The 26,889-nt window shown below is 43.8% G+C and overlaps 1 protein-coding gene across 1 annotated transcript; it reads left to right on the forward strand.

The window, feature by feature from the left end:
- Positions 1-2,776: 2,776 nt before the first annotated feature.
- Positions 2,777-17,351, forward strand: SLC30A1 (solute carrier family 30 member 1). The gene is made up of 2 exons (XM_075595694.1): positions 2,777-3,803; positions 12,241-17,351. Exons 1-2 carry the CDS (start codon positions 3,179-3,181, stop codon positions 13,137-13,139), a joined length of 1,524 nt encoding a protein of 507 aa, XP_075451809.1. The 5' UTR covers positions 2,777-3,178; the 3' UTR covers positions 13,140-17,351.
- Positions 17,352-26,889: the final 9,538 nt, after the last annotated feature.

Here is a 26,889-nt window from a genome sequence, read left to right on the forward strand (position 1 = left end):
TGACACTATTAAAGGTACCATAAGCAAAAAAATAAATAAAAAAACAGCAACTGGTAGAACAGGAACAGGGACATATTTTATTAGCTTAAACTGGCCAACATGTAGGCCTCTGTCAGGGAAGGAAGTGGGGGATCTATTTTTTTAATACTCTTTCACTTAAGGAACCTTTTTGTAAGGAAGAGATATGAAAAATTACATTTCTTTATCACATATCAAGAAGCCGTAATGCTTTATTTTTGCGCATTAACGTGTAGCCATGTATTCTTTTTGGCTACTAATCTGCCCTGCCTAACACGTAAACCCGGGTACAAGCGCAGACAGTGTTAGGATCAATCCGGGTTTCCCACTGCAGTAAGCAGCTCTCTTGAGTGACAAGGGCGGTGGCAGGCTAAGGCCTGTGTACTGCCCAATCAGGGGCTCAGACCTGGGACCCTCCCATAGGTCCCATGAGAGAGAATTCCAGGGAGTGTGGAGTCGGGGCTCTGACCACATTCCATCCCCTCCCTTAGGCTGCGTTCAAACAGAATGCGATGTGCGCGCATGTTCGCCACTCTTGCGCTTTGGTGTGTGTGTTTTCAAACAGAAAATGACACCCGGCTGCGAAGTACAGCGTTGACGCCGCTGCACTTGAAGGAGACAACTGAAGTTGTGATTTCAAGCGGCAGCCGCGTCACGTGTACTTCGCCAGCCAATCACAAACACATTGTTTTCTTTTCTTTTTTATTAAATGGCTGAGTAGTCCCGCCTCCAAGTCGGTTCATTCTGCCTGCTGGGCATGATCACACATCGCCCAGCAGGCAGAGGCGCGTCGTGCGAACGTGAAGTAGCCTGTCTGAGCTCAGCGTTAGGCCTCATCCAGGCTGATGAGGTAGAGGTGCGGTGGCGCTCCAGCGCTGCGCCATGCTCGGCTGTGCTTTTCCTGGCTGGCTAGGTGCGCGCGTCTGGTGACGCGCTTGCGAGCGGCAAATTCAAATTTGCTCGCTCGGCAAGCGGCTGAGCGCCGAGCAGGCACGCCCACCCGCTCACACAGGACACATGCATTGTCGCAAAATGTCTACCGTGAGCGTGCGCGCCCGCCCAGCGCCACCCTGGACAAGCCCTTAGGCTGCGTCCCCGCTAGCGCTGAGCGGGCGGCGCTTGCCGTGGTTACTTATATATGCAAGTCCCCGCTCACGCGGTGCTCGTGCGCGGGCACACACGCTCACCGGCGCTCAGCGCTTATGTAAACAAAAAAAATCTAGCTTTCCAGCGCGCTCAATGCCCCCCCCCCCCCCTCCCACGCACACGCGTAAATGACAGGACACCCGGCGCTCATGCTTGGAGCGCTCTCCAAGCATGAGCACGCTCAGTGCCAGCTTAGGGGAGTGGGACAGCTACCCCTCATCCCACCATGGGGTGAGGGAAGAGCAGAGGATAGACTCTGGAGGCCTTAGGCTGCGCTCAGGGTCAGCGCTTAAGCGCTGACCCGTGCTGAGGCGCGCTGACGCTTCTCAGTGAGCCCCTGCAGCCGCAATGAGAGCGGCTTTAGCAGGGGCTCGCGCACGCTTCCACAAGCGTGAGGAAGCGTAGATCTTATTCAAAAGATAGATGAGGGCGAACCAGCTCCGTGACGTCACAGCCCCCCACCTCACCCCACCCCCCGACGGCGCGCGGACCAAGGCCAGGGAAAGCACCCGCTTTCCCTCAGCCTCCGCGCGCCTCCGCACGGCTGCATTCCTATGGACGCAGCCTTAGGCCCGGGCCATAGAGGGGTGAGGAGATCCGAGCCGCGCTGACGCTGAGGCTCGCCTGCTGAAATCTCCGCGATTTCATGCCCATACAGGCGAGCCAGCGGACGCGATCGGAGCCGGAGGGAGGTGGTTGGAGGCGGGGCAGTGACGTCGCTGGGCCAATCGCCCGCGACGCACTGACGTCGACGTCACGGCGCCGTGACGTTGAGACTGCTGTGATTGGAGGTTTTCAGCCGACAGCGCGCTGAAAAACAGCTTGGCGCTCGGCTGAAAACTCCAACTCGTCAGCACGCCTGCGGACGCTCGCGTGAGCCCCCTCTCAAGGCATCCTCATTGAGGATGCAGGGGCTCAGAGCTGAGCGTCCGCACGCCTCAGCACGGCCCGTCCTTCTATGGACTCGGCCTTAGGCTTCCTGGGTTGATTCCAGGGACCATCCGGAGGAATAGAATTGAATCAGTTAAAGGCTGTATTCTTTGTGTTTGAAGAATAAAGTGTTCCAGTTATTTTATAAAGCCTGCCTGAGACTGCAATTAATCTGGGTTGCAGAAGAGAGTTCTCCTGCGGTAATTGCCTGGAGCCTGCAAGATGGAGGCACCGCACCAGCGAGAAAGAACCAACCATTATTATTAACCATCACCCCAAAAGCCTGTCCTGTCTTCCCCACTGACACCGGCGGGGACTCAGCACTTCTGTGAGCCAGCACGTAACCAGCACAAAACACCCTGTAATAGAGAGATCTCCCAGAGGGTGGGGGAAAACCTGTTACAAGCGCTTTTGCTGCCTCTTGATCCTGAGAAGGAGGTTGGCATCTCTGCCTCCCCCTCCCCCCATGTTTGGCTTCATGGCTTTCAGTGGAGCCCGAATCTATGGCAGCGAAGTGGGGGGCAGGGACGCTCCATCTCAGCCAATTCACGAGCGTGGGCAAGGGGCGGGGCGAACGCGGCTGTCGCTAGGCTGCGGGTAGATGCTCCCCCTGCCGTCTCTCGGGACGCCTTCCCCCCCTTAGCCAATCACGTCACTACTCCCTGCCCAGCCAATAGCGTGGCGGCTGGGAGGCGGGGACCGCACCGCTCGAGTTCGGCCCGTGTGAAAAAGACGGTTTCGGGTGCAAAAGTTGTGTGTTATTTCCTCCTCCGGACGTCAGACATGCCCAGTGAGAGAGAAGCCCCCGATGTCGCCGCCGGTCTCCGGTCCTGTGCTTACCTCGCCGTCCCTTTGACGGGTTGTAACCGCGGTTTCCAGCCGCCGGTCCGGAGCGGCCACTTCCTCTCGGGTTCCTCGTGCCGAGGCGACCGTTGGACTCTCTGACACGCGCCTGTGCGCGAGCGTTTTGTTAGTTGGAATTCGAATCGGAGCCGTTCAACGGTTTTTTCTTTTCAAACCAACCCAGGGGGGGGTTCTGAGCCATCGCGCGTGAGAGGGGGAGGACACATCCCGGCCCGCAGCCATGGTGTGCGGATCGAAACGGGTGCGCCTGTTGTGCATGTTGTCCCTGACCTTCGTCTTCTTCGTGGTTGAGGTGGTGGTGAGCCGGATTACGGCTTCCCTGGCCATGCTGTCCGACTCCTTCCACATGCTGTCGGATGTCATCGCGCTGGTGGTGGGTCTGATCGCCGTGCGGTTCGCCCAGAAAACCCGCTCCACCGACAAGAATACCTTCGGCTGGATCCGGGCCGGGGTGATGGGGGCCTTGGTGAACGCCATCTTCCTCACCGCCCTGTGCTTCACCATCGTGTTGGAGGCCATCGAGCGCTTCACCGAGCCGCAAGCCATCGAGCAGCCGCTGGTGGTGGTCGGGGTAGGGGCGGGCGGGTTGTTCATCAACCTGATCGGGCTGTGTATGTTCCGGGACAGCGCGGGGGCCTTGCACGGTCACTCCCACGGTGGGGGAGGCGGCGGAGGGAGCACGGGAGCCGGGCACGGCCACTCGCACGGACCCAAGAAGAGCCACCGGAACCGAGATCGGTCAGCCGGAGACGGGGTGGCTATTAACCGGGAAGAGACCAACATCTTGGTAGAGAACTGCGGGAACTCGCACGGGCGGATGGCGGCGGGGGCACCAGGGAAACACGGTGAGGAGGGGGACACGGTCAAGGGATAATAAATATATTGTATGTCTTTATTTATATTGCGCGATTAGTGTACATGGCGCTTCACAGCAGTAATAGGCGACAATCGTATAAATAAAAAATAATACAAATAACATGTCATGGGAATAAGCGCTTCAGACATAAAAGTAACATGTAGGGAGAAGAGTCCCTGCTCCGAGGAGCTTACAATCTAATATGCATGTATGTGTAACTCAGAAACTAGAGTGCTCTCCATAAATGTGGTATTAATTTAGTATGGGTGTTACAGGAGTTCTGTGGGGGGAGGGGGGTGTCTTGGAATTGAATTAAGAGTTCATTGCGGTTTTTAGGGTCACCCCTCCGGCTGCTGGTGTTTCCTTTGTGCGTTACGTGACTGTGCTGCTCATTTGCATGCCTTGTCCCAAAAAGTTTCTATTCATCCCTGATGCGCTGCTCCGGGTTTCCGGTGACCACTTTTATGCTTTTATTTTTGTGACGACACCTTGCCGTTTCTTTTCACGACTCGGGTGTTTGAATGAAGAAGATTTGATGTAACACCATTTGCAGCCCCCAAACTCTAAAAAACATAGACAACATTTATCATTGCTATTCCTCCATGCTGGCATCTTCCTCTCCATACAGGGGATGGATAAAGTAGCTGTCGGATGTGTCCTGTCTAAAGACCCGGCCCAGTGTAAGGGATGGGTTGTGTGGCCAAAATGGCAGATATGGTCTTAAAGTAGTGCTGCTTAATTTTTTTTTTTTCCCCCCTCTTTTTTAATGTTCATCAATACAATCAACACAATAAGTAAAAGACTAAATTGCGATGGATCCATTTGTGGCTTGGGGGTTCACTAAATGGCGACAGGAGAGTTTTCTGCAGTGAGTGGAAGCATTGGCTTTTTAATATGACAAAGTTCTGTGTGGAAGATCATGTGACCCGGCAGTCACTAGATACAATGGAGCTCTGCTAGAGAGCAGCGCTCAGAAAGGGGTGTGCCAGACAGAGCCTGTTTCAGAAGAGGAGCAGATGTGACTTTGTAAATGGTTGCTATAGGAACAAATGCTTGTTACATTATAATTCCTTACACATGTCATTCAGAGATTTTACAATAAAAATTGCTACAAGTATTTTCTCATAGTACAAAACGTGTGTGTGTGTGTGTGTGTGTGTGTGTGTGTGTTAAATGAGTGATAAATGAGTTCTTCAGTATTAGGTGATACCTTTTTTATTGGACTAACAATTTATGTCATATTGTTAGTCCAATAAAAAAGGTATCACCTAATACTGAAGAACTCATTTATTCTGCTTTGCCTGTGGTGTGTCATCCTCACCTGATAGAACAGAAGGGTAGCTGAGCACACCAAAAGAAATGCAATCCTTTATAAAAAGTTCATTTTATTGACTTGATTAGTCACAAACCATCTGACGTTTCGGTGTACAAACACCTTCTTCCAGGGGGTCCTCATCTGACATCTGGTCACATTCATTATGATCTTAAATGTCATTTTAAAAGCTCTCCATAAATAGCAACAGTGCTTTACAAACAAGACAACAGAATACAGGGTATAAAACAATGTCCAGATAAAATCTCACAAGAAAAAGGAAATCCCTGACTCGTGAGATTTAGGGACTCTGCAGAATAGAATAATCTATTTTAAGTACTTCTCCCTCACTCAATTTTCAAGTTTCACTTCCTAACACGGACACTTCCACTGTTGGCGAAGCATCAAATCAGCATTACATAGTAGACTAGCTGATATACCCGGCGTTGCCCGGGATTACATTTTGCCGCTCCCCTCCCCCTTCACAGCTCCATTGCTCCCCTCACACTTCCGATTCTCTCCCTCCCCTCACACTTACGATTCTCTCCCTCCCCTCACACTTCCATTTCTCCCCCCTGCACCCCACATCAGCTGTGGACCTGTGCTGTGTCAGGTGGGGGGCCGGGTGGAGGTGAGGAGCGGCGCCCTGTTGTAGGGTGTCAGGTTGGGCGGCGGTGGGGTGTCGGGCGGGTGGAGGTGAGGAGCGGCGGCCGGGTGTAGGGTGTGAGGCGGGTGGAGGTGAGGAGCGGAGGTCGGATGGTGTGTGTCAGGCGGCTGGGCGTTGAGGTGAGGAGCGGCGGTTGAAGTCAGGCGGGTGGAGGTGACGAGTGGCGGTTAAGACGAGGGGGCGTTGAGGTCAGGAGGCAGGCGGGTTGTGAGACGGCGGGGCGTTGTGGTGATGAGCTGCGGGCGGGTGCTGTGTGTCATGGTGAGGCGGGGGGGGGGCGGGTGGAGGTGAGGAGCGGCGGGTGGGGTGGATGGTACCTGACGGTCCCGCTAGGGTGGGTTTGCACTGATGTGTGGGTTTAGGGAGTTTGCTGCACGGTGTGTGTCTCTCGGTCAGAGGGGCGCGCGATGTGAGGAGGCTGAGGGCGTGTGTAGCCCTGTTTGTGACGTCACCCCACCCCGCAGGCCAATCAGAGCGTGAGCCACTGCCAACCAATCAGCAACAACCCACAGACAAACAATTTTTCAGTTTTATATATAGATAGAATAGATGTTGTTGGAATAGACATGTCTCAAGTTGGCAGAGATACTCCTCCTATAGTTATATCCAGAGGAAGGCAAACCAAAACACCAAGTGAAACATTATGTATTGTACAGAGAAAAAGAAATTTCTTTCCGACTCCAGTAATTGCCGTCAAATACTTTCCTTTCTGAAAGGATCCTCTTCCCTTTATTTTTTATTTTTTCCAATAAAGATGTTGCTCAATGGGTCGTACATTCCAAAATTCCACATTTTAACTGCCCATACTGGGAGGAACCATTTTCTTTTGGAGGAGAGAAATTGTCACCAGTAATCTCAAGGGATAACAATGTAATTTCTTCTACACTGTTTATAAATACATGATTGGGGTGAAACGTTTCCTTTGTATTGACCTTTTTGAATATATTTGTAAATGGTAATCCTATCGCCTCTTAAGCTGCGATTTTTATAGTATCAGCGTGCGATGCTGGGACAAACTAATGGAGATTAATGAAGGGACACAGTGTGCTGAATTTGAAAATACATTTGGAATTGTTCTCGCAGCGCGACGGACGCGTCCCAAGCGGTTCAGTCAATGAAGACAAACCGCTCACATGACGCGTCGCCTCCAGCACAGTTCATGTTTCGCGGCCTTAGATGCGTCTTTTATGTTGTAAAAGCTTCCAATTTGGATAGTCTTTTTTTTTACAAGTCAGGCCTTTTTTAACATGGTGGCTCTTCCCTGCGCTCGCTTTCCAGTTCCATAATTGACTACTCCATATTTACAGTGTCTTAAGGATTTATACCGTGGCAAAAGTATGCTGTCTTCCCTTCCATCTATGTAAAAAATATATATATATCTATATACCTATAATATCTATCTAGCCTTTGTAGCTAGTGCCTGATATTGAGCACTCAAATCTTTCTCCAAGTATTTACCTAATTTTTCTATGTAATGTGTGTAGGCACCATGCTTATTTTTGCTTGCTGGATACATAACCTTACATTGATCTGTATTAAACATCATCTGATATGTAACTGCCTGAACTTCCAGTGATTTTAAATATAATTGCTTCTGATCCATCACATAATAAAGGGAAATATGTCTTGCAGGCACCTTTTTGGTGGCAATATATACCACAAACTCGTGTTCCTCCAGCTTTTATTTATCTAGTGTTGAACATGTACATAAAATGCTCTAGGTATAACAAGTACTTGCCATCAAAAGTTTATTATAGCAGCAGCGGTTAGGATTGCCTTTTATTTGAGGCAAGCTGGATAGTAGAAGGTTACAATAGTCAAAAATGGAGAGAATGAGGGCATGTGTTGGAATTTTAACAGTGACAGAGAAAAGGGTGTATCTTCTAAGCAACAGCTATATCTATATCGCATAAACTCTCCAGTAATAAAAGACTAGGAAATAACACATGTGAAGTTACCCTAATTAATGGAAATTTGCAATTTTTCAATTAAGTAATCCTGAAGAAAAGGGCATTACTGGCCAATAATGCCCTTTTCTGAAGGGGTTATTACTATTATAGGCTAAATGTAGGCTTTTCATAAATAAGACACATTTTTGTATAGTTATATAGATTTTTTTTTTTTTAAATAAAATGGTAAATACATTAAAGCACCTCCTATATACACTTAGCTGCAGCTATCAATATCCACACACTGCTGCCCCTTCTGTATAAACACACACACCACACCAGCTCTACACGCATCGCTCCACACACACCAACTCTGTAGCTACAGTCAAACTGTGCTGCTGGTACAACATAACAACACCAAACAAAGTGCACACACACACACACACACACACACTCTGCAGCAGAGACACACTAGATAGACAGAAACTGCAGACAGACACTTTGCAGCTACACTCTCCCTCAACTCAATGGCTGTTCACGGGAGGGGGTGGGGGGCAACGAGGAGTCACTGCCTGGCTGCTGCTTCCTGACCAATCCCCTGTCTCGGCTGTTCTGAAAAAAGGAAAGGCTGATTGGCTAGAAATAAACACTTTGCAAGCTGCCAAAAATTCCGGGCATTACTGAATGGTTAAAATTCCGGACATTATTCAATCGGAGAGCAGGGATTTCAATAATGCCCTGAAATTACAGATTTGGCCTATAATTAAGTAATAATCCCTGAAGAACAGGGCATTACTGGCCAATAATGCCCTGACTGGAAGAGTTGAAGGCCCGAGGCGAAGCCGAGGGACTTTTACCCAGCCAGGGCATTATTGGCCAGTAATGCCCTGTTCTGAGGGGATTATTACTATTATAGGCTAAATGTAGGCTTATTTCATAAATAATAGACACTTTTGTATAGTTAAATAGATTTTGTTATTCAAATAAAATGGTAAATACATGAAACCACCTCTATATACGCTTACACTGAAGATATCTATATCCACACAATGCCGCCCCCTCTGTGTACACACACACACACAGCAGCTCACACACAACACTGCCTCTATAAACACACACACTGGAGCTCTAGGCACACAACACAGCACCTCTACACACACAGGAGCAGCTCTACACACACAAACACTGCTGCTACACACACATGCTACACCCATAAACACTGCTACTAACACACACTGGAGCTCTATACACACACACACACACACACATCAGCTCTACACTCACACAAACTGCTACACATACAACAGCACAACACACACACGGCAGCCACAATAAAAAATGCTGCCACTTGCTAAACTTTGCCCTTTCCCCCCCCCCCCCCCCCCCCCGTCCCCCCCAGCTCTACACAAAACACAGCACCTCTAAAGCCTCTCCTCCCCCCCCCCCCCCCCACACACAACACTGCACCTCTATACACAACACACTTACTACTTTGCAGTCTCCCCCCCCAATTCAACTGAATCTGCTCAGAAAATCTGTCAGCTCGGGAGGGGGAGGAGTCAAACCGTGGCTGACCAATCCCCTGCCATGTCTCAGCTGTTCTGAAAGCTGATTGGCTGGAAATAAACAGATTGAAAACTGCATTTTGCAAGCTGCTGAAATTCAGGGCATTACTATGGATAATGCCTGGAATTTTAACCAATCAGAGAGCAGGGTTTTAATAATGCCCTGAATTTTACTGCTTTAGCCTATAATTTAACGTAATGGTTGCAAAAACTAAATATCACTCAATTGCTGATTACGTTCCAAATGTAAATACATTTTTATTTTGATTGCCACTGTCTAAAGGCAATGCTTGTGGTGGTGCATGTCTCCAATCTCAACTTGTGTTTTTTTTTCCCCAGTTATAGAATATCCAGTGTTACCTTTTACATTTTGTGGAAATGTCTAACAAACCGCTTGTCTCCTCTGCATTGGGTGTTTTAATAGAAGGGTTCTTCATCATAAACTGACATGCAAGGGAGACCTGAACAGTGAAACTTGACATGTCCACACCCAGAATATGGATATGTTAATTAAGTGTAGAAGGTCTAGGCTGAATTAATAGATCACTAGCAGTTTAACCCAGTTCAAATGCCAGTGTGTCTAATCTTTATGGAGTCTTCTCTCCCATTGTATCTCGGCCTCCTATATTACTTACAAAACTTAAGTTTCCCCCCCCCCCCCCTTTTTTTTTTTTTTTTTTTTTTTAACGTTTTGAAGCAGGGGGTCGGGTCTCGAGTTGAACCGCATTCATTTCTGCTCCGTGGACCCCCCTCCTGCAACCTTGGAAGGTGGTGCCGGTAGCAACCTTAGATCGGGTTATCGAAATGGTGACTTTAAATGTCCTGTGGGCCAATAGGAAGCAGTGATGTCATCTCTGGCTTACTATTGGCCCACGTCACATGTAATTTAAACTGCACAGACCAGCACCCCGTTCCGGGGCAAGTATCTCGGAAAGCAGGGGGCCTCCGGAGCTGAAATCAATGCAGTTCAACTCCTGGAGACACTCTGCTTCAAACCTATAGAAACAAGTGGCCGGAGTGCTCTTTTTAACTATATACATGCCTCCTACCCGTTTTATTTCCCAAGCACTCTAGTGCCTAAAACTTCTCACGTGCTGCCCCATATTTCTTGATGCGGTTTTCCTCAGATTTCGGGATCCAATTTTTGAATTTCCAAACATTGTTGATATGCCTGGAAATTACTATAAAATAGCTTTTCATATGTGTATAGCATGACCAGGTATCAAGAAGCATGCAGGGAGATACCAAAGGTGACTGATAACTTCTCATACTTCAAAAGTATGTGGGAGTTCACAATATTTTTTTATTTTTTTTTATTTTTATTATTCTTATTTTAGATCGTATCTGATTTTATAGGGTACAAGTTTCTTTCCCTTACAGACACGGTTCAATGTTGTATTATCTTACCCGTATGATCTAATGCTTGTGATGAAATAACAAAGCTCCTGTGCTTTTTATTTTACTACTACAGTCTCCTCTACTTTGGGTTTTGGAAGTGGATAATGACTGACTTTTTTTTTTTTTTTTTTTTTTAAAAGCTGTTAACCGATCTGTACTTCAGTAGTTGCCAACCCATCATCATTAGACATTTATTTTCATTTAGGAATGTTAGTGTATCTTCTGAAGGCAACAAAATGCATTGAAGCTTGGTTTAGATTAATTAAAAGCAGAATATTTTTCTTTTGTCAAATCCATTTGCTTACAGCAGTATGAGCCCACGGTCATTGTTTGACACTCACCTTTTTTTTCTTTCTTTAACATGCTGCCAAGATTTGGCAAGTGTGAGCTCTTCTGCCCAAAATTAATTAGTCTTGTAGTTTCTTGGGATTATTGATATTTTTGGTACAAAAAGGTTCAACTTTTTAAATGATTATGACTTATTTTTAAATCGAGATGTAGACTCCATGTTGCAGGCAAAATGCAAATATTGTCAGTTTGAATATCATAATTACAACATGGGGCCATGTATCATCTGTGCTGGTTATACAGATATGGCCAATGTTCTTGCACTGGCTGGCGCGTTGTTGCTGCAGGACATACACAACTTGCAGAAAGAGGGAGGTGCAACAACTCTGGCTAGCTCTGTACTTTCCATGTTCCCGAAAAGTTATAGTATTTTTACTTTTTATGAAAAAGGCACAAACTAAAGTGGTACTGTGCAACAAATTCAAAATCGGATCCAACACAAATGTTAATGCTGCTATAGGGTTAATTATCTTATTACTTGCTACTATAGTAATATAAATGAAGTAGTATTCAAATGGTGATGGTCGGCAGAAGCATTGAGGAATGGTGACGTACATAAATTTTATTTTTCTTTGTCAAAATACATAAACTAAAGTAATACAAGAGTTAATGACTTACTGTATTATGCTATAGAGAACTGATAAGATTTAATGATTGCAGGCTTTGCTCTAGCATTAGACAAGCAGATCCTCCTAGTTACAAAGTGAACTTCGGACAGTGGCATGTTTAATATGGTAAATGTGGCTGAAAAGTTAGAACTTTTAAAAACGACGCGTTTCGCCCTAGCAGAGCTTTGACAAAGTAGGTTAGACACTACTACCATGAGTGGAACAAGCAATAACTTTAAAAGAAACATATCTTTAATTGCTGTATAATCGTGTTTCACCACCCGTGATAAAGGTCTGCTAGTGTGAAACATGTATCAATGTTTGACTAGACGCAATTACAGACATTTTATTTAAAGGTTATTATTTTTGCTTCTACTTATGTTGGTAACACTTATGGAGTCTTTTCATAGATTGAAAGCAATTAACTATTTTAGTAATAAGTGAAGTGTTAACACTGCTAAACTGAATCATGATTTTTGAGTGTATAATGACCTCTTTTTTTTTGGCTGCTTTTGTATGCTATATTTTCCCCTTTGCACAATTAAGAGGTATATGTTGTATTGAGCAGAGATCATTTTCCTTGATGGTTTTTTTTATTATGATTAACTTTTTTTTTTTTTTTTTTTTTTTCTCCCTTAGGGGATTCCATGGCAGAGAACATAGATCATCGATTCAATGGCAAAGTTGTTGAGAATATCTCTGCAGAAATCCATGAAGATGGCTCTGAACTCAACATGCGGGGGGTATTTTTGCATGTCCTTGGTGATGCCTTGGGATCTGTCATTGTGGTCGTAAATGCTTTGATTTTTTACTTTGTTTTTAATCCTTGCCCAGCAAATGGGAACTGCATCAATCCTTGCGTTCACAGCCACTGCTCAGATCACAAAGAAGTAAACTATACTCTCTCAAGTTTGCTGGGCAACAAGTCTGAGCAAATAGATATCGATGTTGCTGGACCTTGTTGGGTACTGTATCTAGATCCTGCTCTGTGTGTAATAATGGTTTGTGTACTTCTGTACACAACCTACCCACTTCTGAAAGAGTCTGCTCTCATTCTTTTGCAAACTGTCCCTAACCAAATTGATATTACTTCCTTGAAAGAGAATCTACGAAGAGTAGAAGGTGTAGAAGCCGTTCATGAGCTGCATGTTTGGCAGCTAGCTGAAAGCCGCATCATTGCCACTGCACATATAAAATGCCAAGATCCTGCTGCTTACATGGATGTGGCGAAGCGCATCAAAGACTTCTTTCATGATGCCGGGATCCATGCTACCACCATTCAGCCTGAATTTTCCAATGTAGAATCTGGATCGAGAATCTCACTGTGTGAGCTGTCCTGCAGAACTCAGTGTGCACCAAAGCAATGTTGTGGGAGCTCTGATAAGAGTGCGTCAGGAAAGAAGACCAGTGGTACGGGAGCTTCACCTCTTCCCGTTTTAGGAATGATTAGTGAGTCTCCTGAGCATATAACTCAAAGAACTAGTTCTTTTGCAAATCCAAATAATGAGCTGAGTATAGAACTGGACTCAACTGTTTGATCAATCCTTGCATATACAAAAAAATACTTTCCACAGCAAGGCTACTTCTGGGGAAGAAACCAAGGGAAAGATTTTCCTAGTAGCTTATTTGACAAAGTTGCTGTTTAGCAATATTGTTAAAACATGTTTTTTTAAAAAGTGTTTTGGGATGCTATATTGAAGATTCTGGTTGTCATAACTAAAATTATTGCATTGTATTTGATTATGTGGAGATCCACTTCAATAGTATGACCATGTTACACTTTAATTTATATATTTTTTTCATTAGTTTCGCCCAGGATACTCTGCTGGTACAGTACATCCAGCACTAAATGTGTCAATATATATTCAATAGTTTTCTTAAATGGGTATTTAGTTAGAATGTTAACCTATAATTTTGGTCCCATAAACTTTTTTTTTTTTTTTTTTTCCCTCCCAAATTACAATACTTCTGGAGCATGGGACATATCAAACATATCTGGTGACTGAAGTGACACACTACGAAATGTAATCATCCATGAGTTGTGTGTAAGAGAAGCTTTGTTTAACTTCCCAAATAACCCCCTTAGACTCGGGAGATGGTAGCACGCATTGACTAAGAAAGGACTTTATTAACAATTGTGAAGTCTTAAAGCTTCACTCGTGAATACCACTACACAAGTCCAAAGTGCATGTGTGCATGGACCACATCTGTGTACGTATGGCTTCCCTGATTTGTCTAAGACAAAGCAACACAATTTCCTTCCCCCCACAGAAGAATACATTCTAAATTTTTTAGTTCTCGATCACCATAATGTGCACTTTGATCGCTGAAAAGTATTTTGGGCCACTGTCAGCAGAGATATTAAACAAGTGCACCGATTTGTATGCAAAATTTGCCTGTTAATTTAATAGCACTTTTTTTTAGTTCTAGGATTTCGGAGATTTGCACATCAGAAAAGAGTACCATGTAGTACTTGAGTCTTTTTGAAAATCCAGTGTACAGTAAGCCATTAAACGGTGTTAACTTTCATGCAATTGCAGCGCCCTTTTTAAGACCAAATTTCAAATGTACACAAATGTGGGTTTGGGGGATCATTCATGTTATGTACACCAAAGCAAGTTAAGATTTGATTTACTGAATGTAAGTAATAAAATTTAGTGTACAGTCATCCAATACTTTTATAAAAAAAAATGGAAGTCAATTTAACAGGTGGCTTTTTTCAATATTTTAGATACACTATTTTGTAAGCTACTTGAACATAAACTTGTAGTTGGCTGATGGCCTACTGCTTGGCTTCAGCTTGAATCAAAACTGTTTTGGTACATTGGTAAAAAGTATAGTTCGGAAGCATTCCTGAGTTTACATACTGTTCTATGAGTGATGTGGGGAATGTTATCTTGCCTGTTTGGCTGTACTTTGCATAGAGAATTTATCTATATAGACGACGTTTACGTAATTACAATAGCGGCAATCATATGCAGAGTTTTTCTTCCAAAAACAATTTTGCTGAGGCTGCAATTGAACAGTTCTCGTAATGTAGCTGCTACTGCCCTTGACCATGTTTTTGAAGGCAACACATTTTTCAGGACCAATTATATGTGGAGAACATTTTTTTGACTAGTACTAGTTTACTGGAAATCTTCAAACTTTTAGATCGCGTCTGTTTTTTTTTTTTTTTTTTTTTTGGGTGGCAAGACGTTGTGATGAAGCAAAGGAATTAAAAGGTTGTTGCCAGTTATGCGGAGTATCAATTTGGTTCAGTTCTGTAGTAATCCATCATGTATTTAATACAACCATGTGTTGGAAGCGCATGTGTGGTTTAGGTGTATTGATTGACTGGAGCCTTGCAAGTCAAGTGTCTCTGGCCTCTATTTTAATAGAAAAACAATTCTACTGTGAACAAGAGCCAATTGATTGGAGGTGGAATTAGCACGGCCATTTCTTTATGGTTTAGGGTTGTTGACCTTTAGGTAGCCAGTTGTCCTGCACTTAAGGGGAGCGCTGCATGTAAAACAAAAATTGAATTGCCTGAAAATACATCTAACTTGATAAAACTGTTCCATTCTATGCCAGCCCTAAATGTGAGTCAACTAACATTTTCTGATAACATAATTTGACTTTGGACAAGAGGGGGATACAACTACAATCTATACGCCTGACTAGCATATACACTTTTTTATTATTGTTAATAATAAAATGTGAAAATTAAACAAGGGCAACTAATTAGGATTTCCTGATTTATTTTTATATATGCACCAATTGTTCCTAGGCTATCCACTTACTCACCACTTGCACTTTCTTCTGTTTCCTAAGTACAGTATTTGTTTTTTGTTAAAGTAATGTTATCTGAGGCTATGGGATGTTGTGAAGGTCTTAAACAGCTGGTTCACTGTGTGCATCTAAGTAATGTTTTTATACTGTGTTGTATTAGTGCTGCAATGGTAGACTTGGGTTACTTAAAGGTTCAGTTCAAAGTCCTTGTTCAAAACACGCTATTTTAAGCATCTTTGTTGCCACAAGCTGCTTAGCACGGCAAACTTTAATATAGTACCATCTAAGGCTAGGATTCACTAAGCTCCAATACATTATTTGCAACATGATTTTACATGAACCGCCATTGACTTGAATGGTAATTAACGAAAGATTTGTAGGTGTGATGCCCAATATTTGATTTTGCCGAATCTCGCTTAAAGTTGGACTATTACACTTTTTTTTTTTTTTTTTGGTATAGCCACAGTCCTTGTATGACATTGCATGGACTTGCCGAGACATGGATGGCTTCCTGAAATTAGTACCATTTTAAGTTGTTTAGCCTGAAAAGACGTCTTTGTATATTGTCTCCTTGCATGTGAGGATCGGAAAGCTCCCCTCTGTGTAGCCGCTTGTGTTTGTGAAACTTTAACAAAGTAGAGCAAATGTATATCCCAAAATACATATATACAACATCAGATGCATATCTGGTAACATAGGATCTTGTGAGTTTCTGGGTTAGGGCTGGGACCCGCTGCGCTCGGCGGCACGGGCGGCGGGTCGGGCGTTCCCTACCAGCAGGGGAATCCCCACCGAGCTGGTCCCGGGCCCCCCCCCCCTGGCTGCACAGCTCGCTACAGGCTGTGACGCGTCAGCCGCTACGGGATACAAGAGAATTGTATTCCCTAGCGTCGACGCGTCACGTGGTGTGGCTGTGAGACAATGGGGAGGGGAGGCTTCGGGAGGAGGAGAGGCTTCGGGGGAGGAGAAGGAAGAGTAGCGGGTCCCTCCGCTCAAGCCACGCCCCCCCTCCCGCTCCCTACAGACCGCATATCGCGGTCTGTGTATGTCGGCGCCCCGCCTGTCTGCAGCGCGGGAGCGCTGACGGAGGGAGCGGGGCCTTAGCCTTATGTACCTAAGCTGTTACAGAATGCTAAAGGTAATGTTCACATGTAATAGAGCTATATGCCATCTACTGCATTACAGTATTAGAGCATTCCTAGGGATACGTGCCTGTTTTATTCTAACTTTGTGAAAATCTAACAATGTGCCAAAATCAGCACAAGCTAAGATTTGAAATTACACAAACTTTTTTTTTAAATTTTTTAAAAAAGAATTCCAGAAACTCAATGTTGGGAAGACGCTTTGCCTTAACATCCTGCAAGAGCACTGATTTATTTTTATTTTTTCTTTTATATTAAGTTGTACTAAAACTTGAGGTTTCTCATCAATATGCACTTTCTAGTTGTCTTTGTTTAATTGGATTAAATTATGTGTACCCAAGAGCTGTCATGTTTGTCAATTTTACAAACTACCTCCATTTGCAAACTAGTATCTGACAAATCATTGCAGCGTGTCAAATAGCACTTGTAATATCTTCACTACTATGATTTCGTCGGATAGCAGTGTGTAAGATGTGAATGTGATTTTGTTTATTTTTAAACGTGAAATAGCTCCTACGATTAACATAAGAAACCATGAATACCCTGCTGACCAGAGGGGCCTGTACCACACTCCAGTGCAATGCGTTGAGGACATCTGGAAACCATCTACTCTGCTTTACTGCTTGTATGAATGTTTAAAGTACATAGCGGGTACAGGATCCCTCCCCCTTCTCGCCACTACTACCCCATTGAAGTTTTCATAAGTGTTATCGGTACAATTTTAAAAAGAAATCAAATTGACTGTTTTCCATTTCATAACATTGCACCAAGTAAAGTTCTGTAAGCTGGCTTTTGTAAGTCCTCAACAATAAACAACCTGGTTTCTTTTGGATGACACACAGGCAATCTTGCATTTTGTCTAAAACATTAGTACTAGTCATTCTTTTGGAGCTAACCGTAAAGTTGTTTATTTGCTCTAATTGGTTTGTTTCCATGTTGTGGTTTTGCCAGGGCTTGGTGATGAATCACAAAGTGTTGGTTGTGTGCGGTTTTTGTGGAGTGGGGTTTTTTTTTTTTTTCCCTCCTATTAAAGTAACACTGGTTTACTGCATCACTTACCAGCAAGAACTTCCTAAACTATTGAATATTTGTCTGCACTCTCAGTGCCCCAATGTGATGGGTCCCTTTTTTAAAAAATTTTTTTTTTAAATTTTTTTTTCTCCCCCGGATCTTCACCGCCATGCTTGCTCTCTGCACAACTGCAAAAGATGAGCTAACTGGGTACCTGTGTGTTTAACAACTGTAAACGATGCCTGAATTGGAGGGACAAGGCGGGCACTTGGCTAACTTTCCCTTTATCCGGTCCTCCACTGGGGCACCAACATCTTGGCTGTTGTATGTTATCAGTCTGCCTATGGACTTTTTTTTTTTAAGACCCTAATGCGTCTGGCCATATGCTGGAGCACTTCAGTCCCATTCCTTTTGCATGCAGTTGATCTTTTCTCTGGTATGGGGAAGTGGGTTCACCGTATATTGACTAATGCCTCTAGTGTAATTTTAAGTGTCTGAGGATTGAATTGGCATGAAAATGGAACAATGATTGTTGCTTATACACACGCACCTCTTGCAAAACACCATTTAGATTATGTATACCATATAAAAGAATACATATCACACTTTGCCTCAAAATACACTTCAAGAAACCTGAGGTTTTGAAAGATCTGTACATTTTAATTTCATCTGAACTCTTACTTTAGTCTGCTGAAAAGTATTAAAGGAATTCTGGCAGTGCGTAAATACATATTCAGGGGCTGCTCATTGAGCTGCAAGTTTGTGAGGCACAAATATCAATTTAGGAGAGGGGTCCATTCACTTCTATACCTACAAATAGATTAACATATACACCAAATAAGGAAATATTTTGTATTTTCATCTGTCAAATGTAATTTCTTTACGTGCATGTGTGTTTTTTTTTTGGTCTTCCCATGGTTCTGTCCTATACCACTGATACTGCCCCTCTCAAATTACAAAAATATCGGAAGTGTGCTGTCCAAACTGGATGAAGTAAGTGCATGGTGCCTCTTTGTATATGCCTAAAGTCATTATTTGCACTAAAACATGGCTAACGCCTAAAACCCTTGCTGTATCTCCAAGCAGGGGTGATACTCCATTTCTAGGAAAGATAGGTCAAAGAGAGACGGGGTGTTATTTTATACAGACGAATCCTTACTCTATGCTGCTAAAGTGTCTCCTCCCTTGGCCCTGCCCCATCTTGTTTGAAAGCCTAGTTAGTAGAATTTGCCTCCCCTTCTCAAAGCCCATTGTTATTGCTGGCAGTACAATCCCTGACTGATATCACTCACTTTTTTGGCACAATTTCCTCTCTGAATGTGAAGAGTGAGCTGTTCTTGGGGATTTCATCTGCAATTGACTTGATCCTTAAAACAACTCAATCCAGACACAACTGAAGTCTCTAAATTTAACTAATGTCCCATACCACATGAACCAACCTAAAATCTGGTAACCATTTCTTGCTAGATTGGAGTCTATCTTCTTACCCCAACAAAATCTAATACTCTGATATCCTACCTGCCATTTTCAGTGGCCGTACACTCGTATACTACGTGAGGAAAATCAAGCCCTGAAGTTCTATTCATTAGAACATTTAGAAACATAAAACTGTGATACTGATGCCCAACAACACAGAATAATAGAATGGGGGCATGTATTGTGTGGGTTAAACCAACCTTATTGTGCTTTACCGTGTTGGTAATGCCTTGTGGAAAAGCTGCAGTGACTGTTGTTACCAAGGACATTAACTACAAATGCCTGCATAAGATCTACACAAGGCAAACCGGACCAACCCAAGCCCAATATTACTCTGACAATCTTCATCAAAATACAGGACACTTCTGGAAGGTCATCAACAGCCATCTAATATCAAAAAGGATATGATTAATCTCACTTACATTGCAAACACATTCAAGCTCAACCAGGGAAGAATCCCCTATAGCCCCACCCCCTTCCAACAGTGCTTACACTTTTCAATTTGTCCCAGGATCAGTAAAGGAGATTGAACGGGCGCTTCTCACATTAAAACGTAACGGCTAATGTGGATCTGACCTACTTCAAAGTTCATACGATTCAGAGCCTCAGCCATTGCCATACTGCTTGTCACTAACCAACTCCCATTTTGTCTACTGGCTATATCCCAAAGACCTGGAAAACTGCCAGAGTTGTCCCAATCTTCAAAAGTGGGGACAAAACTCTCTAACTATAGACCAATCTCTTCTCACAATACCATCCAAAGTCATGGAAAAATTAGTCCACTCCCAATTAAGCAATTACTATACCAACACAAATTTCCTAAATCAACTCCATTCTGGCTTTTGCCCAAAACACTCCATGCTACCCTCTTAAAAGTTTGCAATGAGATCCAGTGTGGAATGGAACTGGGACAACTTACTGGTGCAGTATTCCTCGGTTAGAGCCTGAGAGTGACACATTGGGATCTAACTCCAGACCCATGGATGTCATTGGTGGAGTCCCGCAAGGCTCTGTTCTGGGGCCCCTACCATTTCAGTCTTCATTAATGATCTATCTACAGCTTGTAAGGCTGCTTCATTGCACATATATGCAGATGAGACAATCTTATATACACACAGCCCTAGACTCTGACCTTCAATCTGAGTTTAAGACAAACTAGATTTCCCAAAACAAATTATTTTTAAACACTGACAAAACTGCAACTATGATATTTGGTACTACATTTCAAAAGATCAATGACAGAGCTACAGACCAGAACCAACTCTTAACAACACTCTAGCCCCTGTCACTAGTTTTAAATATCTGGGCATATGGTTTGATTTCCATTTAACCTTTGGGTTTTATATTGATTCTCTGAGATCTAAAACATGCCAAAGTAGGTGTACTTTATAGGAACAAATCCTTCCTAAGCCAGCTGGTCAGAAAGCACATCACACAGCAGATGCTAATGCCTTTTATAGACTATGGGAACATAGTATATGGTACAGCACCCCAAACGCACCTTAGCAAATGAAACACCCTCTACAATTCAATATGCTGCTTTGTCCTACTGTACAATGCAACTACAACATACATCACTGTGAAATGCTCCAAGAACTAGATTGGTTATCACTTGAGTCCAGACACGTAGTACATTTTTCCTGTCTTGCCTTCAAATACTTCCTGGGTAAGCTACCCGGCTATCTGAACAAGCTCCTCACAGCTTTTATCACCTAAGATCTGACTCCAACACACTGTTCATGGTTCAACAAAATCCCGTCACGCCTCCTCTCATCATGCACCTCACATCTGGAACAACCTACCAGAGACTCAAAGCTGCCACCAGGCTAAGATCTTTCAAGACGTTCGCTGTCTAACAGATTAATCTTGTCTCTATTGCATACGCCCATAACATACATGATCTCTAACTGTCCATTAAATGTCTTTCATTATATTGTATAACAGTTCATTTAATGTAACTATGTATTCTCATCATAACTCTGTGCCCAGGACATACTTGAAAATGAGAGGTAACTCAATGTATTACTTCCTGGTAAACATTTTTTATAAATAAATAAAAAATAAAGTATAGGTTAATTTATTTGGAGGTATGTGTGTAATAAATGGATATCTAGCTGTAGGTATTCCTAACTTGGTCTCGCTCTCTCCCTCTAGCAAAAACCGTATTTCACCTTTCTAAGGCCATTGAGATCTCTGATAGGTAGCTGCGATGCCGGCAGGAAACTATGTGAAAAGTGCGTGCAAATATTTCAAAGTGTGCGATTTTAATGCATTGTTAAATCCTAGTGAATATACAAAAACATCAGATTTTTATCGTATCAAAATGCACCAGTTACAGCCATTTTTCATTTATACAATGGGAGTTTATTGAATAGGCCACATTACTGCCAATACACAGAGAAAAGAAAGTTGTCAAACTTGTGCAAAACTGGGATATAACTATTCAGAATTTCCTAATGCAGTAAACTTACATCTGCTAAGAAGATATATTTCCCTTTGTTCAAAACACAATGTTAAAGCGGGAAGTCTCTAATGAATAAACTAATCATTCCAATGTTGGAGCACTAAGCATTTCTACATGCACATCTAAGGCCGCATTTATAGTGGCACCGACGGCACGTGCGGTGCGAACAACAAACCTCTTGTTTATGAGGCTGGCCATAGAGCACGCGACCGATATCTTTGCTGCGTGACGGCAGGGGCAAGTGCGCGGTCATTGGCTGAACCACTCGCGTGATGTCAAGGCCACGCCTCCCCGTCATGCAAACCCAAAGAGCAGAAATCGCTCTAGCGACAGGCGTGCGTGCGCCCACTATAAAGCAGCATTAAATAAGATTTCTGTTAAGTGACTGTCATTTTCAGAAGCTTGCAATCGCTTCAAAAGCCTACTGCCACGTCCAGGCGGAGAGCTTGCGCGCGATCAAAACAATGAAAGTAAATTGACGGGTCCATGCTGGGCGCGTGAGCGTGGGGAGGCGCAATGCTCGCAGAGACAATTTTTTTTTGTAATTGTCGCTCTTGCTCTGTTCACATTCGCGGTACAGCCAATGAGGGCGAACCACACGTGACGTTACAGGCACGACCCCCACGCAACTAGCTGGCCAGGAATTGCCCGGGCAACATGAGCGCCTGACGTCACGGCGGTCGAGCGTCAGCGCGCTCGCTCTCAGCTTGGACGCGGCCTAAGGCTACACCTCTGGAATGCCCTTCCCCTCAATATCAAACTAGCACCCTCTCTATCCACCTTTAAGACCCACCTTAAAACACACTTGCTTAAGGAAGCATGAGTAGCTCCATGGCTTATAATTAACACCTCATACATTAACCTTGGCTCCTTGCAGACGCACTTACCAGAACGCCCTCCTACTGTCTCTGTAGGTTCTCCCTACCAACAAATTAGATTGTAAACTCTTCGGGGCAGGGACTCCTTTTCCTAAATGTTACTTTTATGTATGAAGCACTTCTCCCGTTTATGTATTAATTATTATGTATATGATTGTCACATATTACTGCTATGAAGCACTATGTACAGTAATGGCGCTATATAAAGAAATACATACATATAGTACAGGCGTGCGCAACGGAGCGCATGGTGACGCACACCTGTACGAGAAACGATCCCTGGCCTGTAGGATTGCGCACCGAGGAGGCATAATAAGGGCGTGCCCGTGCCATCACGGAAGTGGTTCACCCTATTTTACAGGAAAAAGTTGAAAACTCTGGGGTTTAATGTGTAAATAACCAAGCTTTAGGATTCTGTTTTATGGTATAAAATGTTCAGTAGTTATTTACATTTGGCTGAAATGTTAAGTAGAATCTCAACTGTATATCAGGATATATACTCGAATCAGAAATCTAGTATAGATTTAGTTATACGTTTGAATACCTTCTTGAAATATGTAGATAAACATTTGAAGACAAAAAAAGTGACCTTGCCTTGAAGAATTACAACGTCCAGAGGTCAAAACTTGACAGTACGAGTTGAGAATAATGCTTAGGCAGCGATATGTCACAGGTTTCTAGCATGTTCAAGATGCGTGAAGTTTCACTAAATCTGAAAAGGTTTATGAGTTCATCACAAGGCAAAGTTGTGTAACAATCCCTTAACCCTCGCAGTGCTGGGACGATGACCACTGTTGAAGAGGCTAAAATGTTATGTTTTATTTTTTAAGTTCTAAAACCTAAACAATAATAGTAACTTAAATTATACCAAGAAGAAAGTACTCGGTCACCTAACATTTGAGGATTTACCGTAAACAAATAAATTAAATAAAAAAGAGATGTAGAAAAAAACCGAGGTATTTTGGTCCTGGAAAAAAATATTAGGGCTATGTATCAAGATTATAATTTTTCATTGACACTATATTTCCTATTTAATATGCTGTGAAGTAGCCTGTTACCCATGCCTTGTAAAATGTCAGCTTCATTCAGTTGGAACAGAGCTGAAACCTTATCAAGAAAGTTATACTGTATACAATGACAAATATACAATTACTTCCTGGTAAAACATGTCATAAATAAAATAATTAAATGACAGACAGCACCACACAAACAAGATTAATAATCGAGAATAATATTACAAAACCAGAAGTAGGTGCACGAGAATAAAAAGGAATCCCTGTTCCTAAAGACTATAACAAATAATGAAAGAAGTGCAATAATGAGAGAAAGCACTAAACGGTACAGATTTTTAATCCAAAATGCAGTATCCGCAATATCCACATATAAATGTCACTCAGATGGATACAGACGCAAACAACACTGAATGCAAAAAACTATGAGACAGAAGACACAACATGCAAATCCACATACTATCAAAAGCCAAATAAAAAGGGCAAGTTTGCCAAAAAAAAAAACAGAAAAAAGGCTGTATACTGATTATAACTGGGGGACAAAAGGCAAAAAAGAGGAGAGCTAAGTGAGGTAAGACAAAAGCACGTTGGCGCGTCACGCCAGCAGTCCGAAGACGTGCAGCCGCAATAGGCAGCGTAACCGGACCACCTGGGTCGCGCCTGCTCCACCTCTCCCCGGCACGTCACGCCAATCATCAGGGGACGCGCAGGGCTCCCGGCAGCGCGCGTATCTCACTACAACAGGCAGTCCGTTCAAACACGCAGCACGCCGCTCTGCCTGCAATTCATGTATGACTCTCAGCTGGGCTACATCTGCACCTCAGGTAACGTCCTCCTATCAGCTCTCCTCCTACATCTTACCCTCTCCTCCGCTCCCTACTTATACCCATTCAGCCCTCTGCTTGTTGCTGAGCATAAACCTTCATTTATGCACCGTGCTCACTGCAGCCTGAGTTCTTGCTTGTATCCTGACCTTGCCGTTTTACCGTTGTGACCCCTGTCTGTACCTGGACCTGCCTCTTCTCTTCTCCTGGACTTCGGCTAGTATTTGGATTCCCGCTCTCTCCTCCGCTTACGGACTACGACTATTCTCCTCTCTCCAATCCCGGACCACGGCAAATACCACAACCTACCTACACTCTTCTACCCTGACCCGGCTATACCTCCTTGACTCTGCTATCCGGACCTGGCCCTGTGGTTGTAGGGAGGCGGTTATACACATCCCCACCTCAGCCCCGCGGTCTAGTCCAGGCTGTAGTGAGCATCCGTGACAATTGCATGGCTTTACTAGGCACTAAGGTAGGCAAGGGGGGTAGGTACTGTAGGGGGGGGGGGTTTCAGGTTACTATTTAACTCTTTATAGCCGATAGTGGTCAGCTTGTCATGGAAACCTATGGCTAGCTACAAAGGGGGTTAATATGTATTTAAATGTGTTGTGGGTATTATGTTATCACCTAAGCCATGTTGGTTTAGGTTATCTTGTCTATGTATATAAAGGCCAATATATTGGCTGTTATATACATAGGAAAGCTAGGGCTAATGCCAGCAGTAGGCTGCTTCCAATAAATACCGGGAGTTGATTACTGGTACGAAAAATGTGCAATATTTAGTTAAAAATTCGCTCCCGTTATTTTTATCAGACACCTTGTTATTTTTTGCAGTACAACTCTGATGACTTGCACAATAAATAATGCCTTTTTGGTGCAGCAAATACCGCATTTATGGCCTAACAAATGTTGATGATTCCAGGCCAATATGAGGAGTTCTGGAACAGTGAAACAATGCACATATTGAGATAAGTAGAGAGGTGAAAACTCTGCCCAAGTTTGTGAGTACAGTGGATATGGACATCTGCTGCCAGCGCAAAAGTGGTTACCTGTGTCCACAATTGCCCAAATCCGTCCAACACAAATTTCTCCAAAGGAAAATACATATGATTTGCCATATTTAGCAACTTTGGTGGGTTTCGCTACAACTCGGCAAAACTCACTCAAGCAAAGATGCTTGGATAGACAAAAAAGTAAAAAAAAAAAAAAAAAATCAACGTGGTAATATTTGTGCTGCTCAACAAAAATAAGTTCCTGGAACTTTGTCTTTGGCTGAATTTCTGAAGGAATTTGTGAAACGGGCGACTTTTACAGCCACTAAAGACAATAGAAAATGACCCCCAAGTATGAAATGGCCTAAGCCAGGGATGTTAAACACACGGCCCGCAGACCAGGTACCAGGATATGAGGGGAAACCTGGTGTGGGGGAAGGGCCTGTGCTACTTCTTCTACGCTGCTACCGCACTTGACTGCAGAAGGAACTCTCGCGAGGCTTGCCGAGCCAATGGCAGTGCTCGGTTAGCCTTTCTGTGGGATCCTGCTGCAGTCAGGTGAGGGAGCAAAATGGAAGAGGCAGCAAAGGATGCTGCCCCACCCTAAAATATAGGAAAATTATGCGTATCGACAGACCTTTCTGGGACAACGGGACAAGGCAACGAAATAAGTGGCAATCGCGTATATATGGGACGCCTGGCAACCCTACCCACACCCGCACAGACCCCACACCCGCACAGGCTCTTCCCCCACACCTGCACAGGCTCCTCCCCCAGACCAGCTCTCCACTTGTGCTGCCTCACCCGGTAAGAGTGTGAATGGGGGTATATAAAATGTGAGGAGGGTATTAAGAGTGTGTTGTGGGGGGGGGGGGGGGGGCGGGGGTATTAGGAGTGTGAGGGAGTAAATATTAAGTGTGTGTGGGGTATATTAAGTGTGCAGGGATATTAAATGTGAGGGGGGATATTAAGTGGGGAAGGTATTAAGAGAGTCGAGAGGGGATAAGAGTGGGAGGTGGGGAGGGAAATAGAGAGAAGGTGAGGAGGTGAGAGGGAGAAAGAGAGGGGAAGAGTGAGCTTACTGCTGCCATCTAGCATACCGCTGCAATACTGTGTTTTATATGCTTATTTTGTACATGTATGGTACGTATGCTCCGAATGTACATATGAAATTAGTTTAACACCCCTGGCTTAAGCCTTTCTGTCTAATGATGAAGAAAATAAATTGCCCTCATATATAACAACACACAGAACCCCCCTTCTTGGGGTTCTGTGTGTTGCTTAACTTATTGTAAGCTGGTCTCAGCTGTTGGAGGTTAGTGGCCCCTCCCTCCCAGGTGTCAAACTCACCCCTCCCCACTGCCCTATTTAGCAGGTGTCTTTCATTTTACTGGATATGGATCCAATGTTTGTCCTTCTCCCTCCTAATAGAGGTAAATGAGAATTGTAATCCTAGTATAGGTGTATTAGTATTTTATCTGGTAGTGTTAGGACCTGTGAGCAGGTTCTGCCTTGATGTGGCTCACAGGCTTACGACGCTTTGGCCAAAGGGTTAAACTAAATGACCCTTTTTCAAGAGAATATATAAGTATTTTACTGTGTATTTTTGTCATATTGGAAGTGGCATTGGGCTTTTTTGTTCTTTGTTTTATTCCTCATATATAACACAAAGAAAAGCAAAAATAAAGTGTGATACCTGTATACTTCTACATTCATT

This window comes from Ascaphus truei, chromosome 4, assembly GCF_040206685.1.
Source record: "Ascaphus truei isolate aAscTru1 chromosome 4, aAscTru1.hap1, whole genome shotgun sequence".
NCBI lineage: Eukaryota > Metazoa > Chordata > Amphibia > Anura > Ascaphidae > Ascaphus > Ascaphus truei.

What these genes read in the sequence shown, in the direction of transcription:
- SLC30A1 (XM_075595694.1), top strand. Translation starts at nt 3,179, where the DNA reads ATGGTGTGCGGATCGAAACGGGTGCGCCTGTTGTGCATGTTGTCCCTG. An exon ending in GGGGGCACCAGGGAAACACG is followed by an intron (nt 3,804 to 12,240) that starts GTGAGGAGGGGG and finishes TTTCTCCCTTAG; the next exon opens with GGGATTCCATGGCAGAGAAC.